At 44.1% G+C, this 6975-nt stretch overlaps 2 protein-coding genes across 7 annotated transcripts in view; both read right to left on the bottom strand.

The window, feature by feature from the left end:
• The window catches only part of kiaa0930, a gene marked incomplete in the record, with an annotated part of 16928 nt that extends 14480 nt beyond the window's left edge, over positions 1-2448 (bottom strand). The window contains 1 exon segment of the mRNA XM_014031759.1: positions 1845-2448. Within this exon segment, the coding sequence (XP_013887213.1) occupies positions 1845-1989 (145 nt within the window).
• Positions 2449-3594: 1146 nt separating this feature from the next.
• fbxo7 (F-box protein 7) overlaps positions 3595-6975 on the bottom strand; it is an 8859-nt gene continuing 5478 nt past the window's right edge. For 5 of the 6 annotated variants that reach the window (XM_014031753.1, XM_014031752.1, XM_014031756.1 and 2 more), the window contains 7 exons: positions 5846-6082; positions 5633-5777; positions 5464-5547; positions 5300-5395; positions 4835-5011; positions 4144-4184; positions 3595-3986 (listed from right to left, as the gene is read on the bottom strand). In XM_014031753.1, the coding sequence (XP_013887207.1) occupies positions 3690-3986; positions 4144-4184; positions 4835-5011; positions 5300-5395; positions 5464-5547; positions 5633-5777; positions 5846-6082 (1077 nt within the window). In that variant the 3' untranslated portion in view covers positions 3595-3689. The remainder of the gene's footprint in view (positions 3987-4143; positions 4185-4834; positions 5012-5299; positions 5396-5463; positions 5548-5632; positions 5778-5845; positions 6083-6975) is intronic. The other variant, XM_014031758.1, reaches the window with a different exon arrangement.

The following is a 6975-nucleotide window of genomic DNA, read 5'->3' as shown; positions in this document are numbered from 1 at the left end:
CACTGGTGAAGAACTGGTGAAGAACTAGTGAAACACTGGTGAAGAACTGGTGAAGAACTGGTGAAACACTGGTGAAGAACTGGTGAAACACTGGTGAAGAACTGGTGAAACACTGGTGAAGAACTGGTGAAGAACTAGTGAAACACTGGTGAAGAACTGGTGAAGAACTGGTGAAACACTGGTGAAGAACTGGTGAAACACTGGTGAAACACTGGTATGATTAACCTTTACTTCAGTCGGAGCTGTAAACAGTAAACAGGTGCTCTCTGTAATCTGACAGATTAGAGGGATTACAGCAGCTGGATTAACCTGATCTGTTCTGGTTCAGCTACAGAAACACCTGAGCTTCATCAGAAGTTCAGAACCAGGTCATTGATCAGGTCTCTGCTCCACATCTGGAGCCACAGCTGGGTCCAGGTCTCCTCTGGTCGGCTGAGGTCCTTACTGAACCAGGAAGGAAACAGGAAGTGATGCAGCAGTAACAGGAAGTGGTTTCCTCATCGGTCCCAGAAAAAAGGATCTGGGTATAAACCCAGAACTGGTCTGAGAGTTTCATGTCTGGATGGTCTCAGAACAAAGGACTGGATCAGGTCCAGATCTAAACCCGGACTCCTTCAGGAAAATCCAACAAAAGTCTTGATCCAGTTTATTTTCTCTGTTCTTATAGAACCGGTCCATATTGAAGGTCTGGGTTCTGGTTCTGCAGGTCTGGGTCTTACTGGGTTCTGGTTCTGTTGGTCCAGACAGAAGCAGCTCTGCAGTTAAGTTCTGATCTATTTATAGAAAATCCTGTTTTTCAAAATAAGACGAGCTTCAAACAGAACCGGTTCTGTTGGACTCACAAGGTGGGCCAGAACCTCCTGAAGAAGCCATGGATGGAGTCCGGTACCGACCCAAACACTCAGAGGTCCACAAAGAGCAGGACCCACAAGAACCTTTAGACGATTGGACTGTTTTTAGCTTTTAGAGTCAAAACATTCATTATTTAGTTAAAAACAACTGGACCGGTCCAGAACCAGAACCGGTCCAGTTGGTGTGGCTCATTTAAAATGAGAACACAACAGAAAATTAAAACTTTAAAAACAAACAGTGAGACTAAAACGATTTAAAGTTCATTAAAAAGATAAATTGTTTTGATGTTTGATTTTGTTCCAGCTGACGACACCAGAACCAGAACCAGACCTGACCAGAACCACCAGAACCAGACCTGACCAGAACCAGAGCAGAAGCGGGTCAGCCAGCAGAGATTGATTTCTGGATGAGAGCAGAAAATGTTTTATCAGCTGACAGGTGAAACTGGATCAGTTTGTTTACATCTAAACAGCTGATTCATGAAGGAAACAGGAATAACTTCAGATTAATTAACCTGATCGTTTAACCCAGTTAAACATTTAAACTTTAAAAACTACTTCATATAAAAGAAATTAAAAGTCAGACAGATGCTGAGTTCAGAACATTTTGTTTGTTTATTGATCAGTTTAAGAAACCTTTAGACTCGTGTTTATCTTTGTTTACTAATTTTAACTTTTGACTGTTTCTCTTTTCTCGCATCAATAAAAAATGGATTTTATTTCTTATAATTTGGACTTTTTTTGTTAAGTTTGAGATAATTATTGGATCACAAAACACTGATTGTTTACTAAAAACAAAAATAAATGTCAGTCTGAGTGATCTGTTTGTTTACTTGTTTTTTTTTTTTTTATCAAATCTGTTCCTTCTCATCATCCTGATGAACTGCAGACAGATGAGATGTGTAAAAACACAACACAACACAACACAACACAACAAACACAGACACGTGCCTGACCCGCACAGAGACCGGGTCGGAACAGAACCGGACTCACCCAGCCCGCTGACCTCCTGTCGGCTGTTCAGTCGGTTCCGCTCGTCGGYGATGGCCTTCAGCATCTGCTGCAGGGATCCGTCCTGCTCTCCGTTCTCCTCCTCCGAGGGCCCGACAGCCTGACACAAACCCGGGAAGGACGCCATCTCCGAGCTGGGATCATGACAGTCCGGGCTAACACCGACCCACGGTACCGGTTTCACGGCAGCTAACGAACTAACGGGAAGAACGACAGCGGAGCGCCGACGACTTCCCGCCGTTGTTCGTTTGCTTTGTCCGGGAGAGGACTCCTAGCTTAGCCCCGAGGAACTGCTGGAGGTCCAGACCGGCGTAGCTCCGCTGTTTCGGCCCGGGAACAGCGCGAGCAGGTCGGTGTTCCGAGGGAGACTCCGGTCCTTCTGTTGTTCGGATCAGCTGGAAACACCCCTTGCACTTCCGGTAACACGAGGCGTTTAAAGAGACAGGGCAGCGAAACCGCGCGCTCACCCAGAGCGGCGCCGGAGCAACGGAGTGGTGTTGTGGAAGAATCCGTCACCCGGGACATCCGGGGACAGGCGGGGAGGTCCGCAACACCGCCTGAATAAAATAAACCGATAAAATAAAAAAATAAACCAATGAAATGAAATGAATGAATGCTATTTAAAATAATAAAACAAGGTCCAAAACAAATGAAATAAAATTAAATAAACCGATGACATGAAATAAACCGATGACATGAAAAGTAAACAAATAAAATAAATAAAAATAAAATGAATGAATGCTATTTGAAATAATAAACCCAGGTCCAAAACCAGGTCCAAGTCCAACCAAACACCAGGTCCAATACCAGGTAAAATGAATGACATTAAATAAAATAGAATAAAACAATTCTATTTAAAAATCTAACTTATAAAATTTTATCGTAATCAAAAATTATTGACTCAAACTGCACTATACACAAACCGTCTTGAAAGTAAAGAGCAAATTAAATCAGTAATAATAAAATAATTAATAGCGAAGTTCCTCAAACAGACTGTAATTACTGCGTTATAACGGTTTATAGGGCCTACACACGGTCACATGTTCTGTTGGGTGACTAAACTCCTCTCAACACTGCCGTTAACCCCGCCCGCCCGGGCACCACCACACCGCCGGCGGCTCGTTTGTCCGAGCGCACCCTAACGTTCTAGACAAAGGATGATGTCATTTCGCGCGCGCTTCTGACCCTGGCGTCATAGAGGCCGGAAGCTGAAACAGATTTTTAATTACTGCATAAATGTCAAACACAGCTGCAGCGTAAAAACGTAATGAACGTGATAAAACACTGTGAGGATATACTGGTTAAAATATGTAAAAACTTAAACAATGATAGAATACTTTAAACAAAGTAAATAATATTTAAAACAGAACCTCCATAAACTGAAGGTAAACAACTTAAAATCTGTTTATGTTGATATATATTCACGCACAGGTAGACTTTTAAACCAGTTTCCTTTTTATAAAATTATTGCAGAATAAAGTGACGTAAAACAAACCATTAAAAATTACAATCTGATTAGTTTCAGGGAAGAATCAAACGTTTTGTTGAGTTTTAACCTGATAAAAAGCTTTACCTGACTCAGGAGGCGGAGTCTCTTTCTGACCAATCGGAAGCCAAAGGCACATTTTCTTATTCTCACTTCATCAAACTGCAGCAGTTCTTTATTAAATCAGATGGATGTTGTTTTACTTTAATGAGCATCAAGTCATTAATCAGATTTTCATGTTTTAATAGTTTTCAGTGAGTTTTCTTCGGACCCTCCAGTGGAGCTGCAGAACCTGTTTACATAAACAAAAAAACAAAGTTTGATTGGCGGCTCGCGGAGCCTCAGATGAACCCTCGGAGGATGTCCGGCGCTCGTCCTGCGCTCGGTCTGCGGGGGTCGGGTCGAGGTCGTCCTGCGGGGTCTGCGATGGGGCGGAGGGGGTCGTAGCGGGGGCGGGGCAGCAGGTCGTGGGGGAAGATGGCTCTCTGGTCGTACTCCCCCCCGATGATCCCTGGCAGCGGAGGGAGGAGGGGGTGGGGCACAGGCGTGATGACGTCACGGTGACGGTACGGCGACTGGCAGAAGGACCGGAGCGCACGGCGGCGTTCAGAACGAGCTTCAAACGACTTTCTGTAAAGCTGGAAGAGAAACAAACAAATGATGTAAACAAACAAACAAAACTGATTATTAGTTTGATTTTAATCTCTAAGACTAAACATGATTAAAAAACTGAATCATTTAGTGATTTATTCAACTTTAAATAATRATAAGTGTTAATTTCTCTTCAGTCCTCACCTCCTTCCAGTCTGTGTCTCTGGACCTGCTGCTTCCTGCATCTAAACAACGACATCATTTATTTATGTTAGAGTAAACAAACAATCAACAGTTCAGATAAAAGACCCAACAGATTAAATAAAAAAACTAATTTAGTGTTTTAAATCAAGAAAAGTTAAAGAAACAAAAATGTTTTAAATGTTTTAATAATAAAAAAAATATTGAGTCTTATTTAAATTTATTAGTTTTAGCTAGCCTTTAGGCTTCTTTAGCTTTAAGCTAACCCTTTAGCATTTTTAAATTTTAGCTAATCTTTTGGTACATTAAGCCTTTAGCTAGCAGTTTGGCATTGTTTAGGTAGTCTTTTTACTTCAGTTGGCTTTTAGTTGACAGTTTACCTGTTGCTTTTAGCTGTCCTTGTTACTTTAACTTTTAGCTGTGCTTTTGCTGCTTTCAGCTACCATTTTGCTATTTCAACCTTTCAACAGTTTGCTTGTTTTAGCTTTTAGCTAAACTTTAAATCATTTTAGCTTTTAGCTTGTGTACTGCTTTTTTAGCTTAACTCCATTTTGACCTCAGTAAACTTTGGCTGTTGTTCAGCTCTCATCATTCTGCAGAAAATGAAACATCTTTAGCCACAGGTAAAGAAATAAACTGTTTGTTTACATAAATAAAAGCCGAGATGCTTGAAGGATAAGATTCCAAGTCTCACCTGTGAAATCACGGCGGTACAGGTGTCTCCACAGCATGGAGTCAGCGGCGGCGGCGCTAAAGTGTCGGCTGACAGCGGACAGCCGGACCAAGGAGCGGACGTCCAACAGCCGAAGAACTCGGAGTAGGAGCTCCAGAGGAAGAACTGACAGACCGAACGCCGTCGGCAGAGCCATCGCTGGAAAACAAGCGTTTGTTCTGTCATGACCTGTCACATGACCTGTCACATGACCTGTCACATGATGACCTGTCACATGACCTGTCACACGATCTGTCACATGACCTGTCACATGACCTGACACATGACCTGTCACATGATCTATCACACGACCTGACACAAAACCTGTCACACGACCTGTCACATGACCTGTCACATGACCTGTCACATGACCTGTCACATGATGATGAAGTAAAACAGCTGATATCCACGTCTGTCAGCTGTATTCTCTGTAGGATAAAGACTTACCGTGTCTGGCAGCAGCGATGAGAGGAAACACCAGCTGGTCTTTAACCACCTGAGAGAGTTTCTTCAGGTGTCTGAAGGCTGCAGCTGCACTCTCACCTGCACCACAACAGAGACGGTTCAAAGCTGAAGGTGAACCTGGTCAAATGGACCGATGGCGGCTCTACCTGGCCACTCGTCYGTCACGAAGCTGGAGGCGTTCAGCTGCAGCTTCCGGACAGCRTCGACCGTTTCTGTCACCTTCAGAGACTCTGCAGGAAGTAAAACAGATCTGAGGTGATCCGGACCGCCTGAGGGGGCGGAGCAGGCAGGTCCACCTGGATCAGGTCAACTCACGGTTGATGACGAGCAGAGGGCCCATGCTCACAGCTGCCACAGACACCAGGCTGCTGCCACACAGCGGGTGGGAGTACTGCAGCCTGAAGGGTCCGGATGGAGACCTCCATCCAGCAGGCATCTGGTCAGGCTTCAGCTCTCCACCCTGCACATACAGACATGTGAGTCACCTGAAACCAGGCTCTCACCTGGACCAGGTCTCTGCTGCCTCACCTGAGGGGTGAAGCCGGTCTCCAGCATCAGGAGGTGCACGGCCACCATGACGGCCTCGTTGGGACCGGAGACCCGGGCCGAGTGGTACAGGAGCTCCAGAGACAGAGGAGCCTGACCCTCCTCCGCCTCGCTGCACAGCATCGGCTCCCAGACCGAGACCACCGGGTCAGGTTCCTGTCCATCGCAGGTCTGCAGGGTCTCCATCAGAACCTCCTGATCACTGCTGCTGCTCGGCTGCTGGACCCCAAAACAGAACCGTTCACCCAGAACCAACAAAACCAAAAGTCTTAAAACCACAACATCAGCCGAAGAACGACCGGATCGAACCTTTTCCTCCAATAAAACTGATCAAACTACAGCAGAGAGGATAACAACGCTAAAGAAGCTAAAAGAAGCAGAACAGAAGCTTAACTTGTAGCTAAAAGCTAAAAGTAGTGTTTCTGACAACCACTCCGCAGTGAGTTGTTTATTCTGTTTATTCTGTTTATTTTGTTTATTTTAATAAAAATGCGACTGAGTCGCCTGTTCAATGTTTGTGCTAGCGCTACAAAAAGTGGTTTCAAGGATAAAAAACATTTTCTTTTTGTTAATTTTATGGCCGAATAAATGAAAAAGGTTCATAGTGTTGAACAAAGACCTTGATTCAGGTAGATTTCTTCATTTAACACACTTTTTGTTACTTTATTTTTATTTGTCTAGACGGTCAATAGGACTTTTGAATTGGTTCAAACTTATTTGATGTTGCGCAACAAAACCAAAAACAATTAACTGTTTACTGAAACTTTTTTTTGGTCTTATTTGCTTATTTATGTATTTATTTATTTTTTGTTTGTTGTTTGCTTATATTCATGCATGTTAAAGCTGCTGTATGTAGTTTCTTGGGAACCCAAAAACTTAGAAAAATTTTGAACAGAAACAACCTTGTAGTCCCTCCCCCTGCTCTCAGCTCCCCTTCCTAGGCTCCTCCCCCACAGCACGGCACAGTCGGGAGCGAGCACGCTTGAAAACAAGAGGTGATCTCACCGTAACACACAGAGCTCAGAGCTAAGCTGCCGTCACGGGTAAGAACCAGGGCCGGATTAACACTTTGCTGTACCCTGGGCAACAATATTCAAGGGCCCCATCATCAC

This window comes from Austrofundulus limnaeus, unplaced genomic scaffold (genome assembly GCF_001266775.1).
Source record: "Austrofundulus limnaeus strain Quisiro unplaced genomic scaffold, Austrofundulus_limnaeus-1.0 Scaffold1311, whole genome shotgun sequence".
NCBI classification, from domain to species: domain Eukaryota; kingdom Metazoa; phylum Chordata; class Actinopteri; order Cyprinodontiformes; family Rivulidae; genus Austrofundulus; species Austrofundulus limnaeus.
Note: the sequence above shows the minus strand (reverse complement) of the source record. Positions and strands in the feature narration are given on the sequence as shown.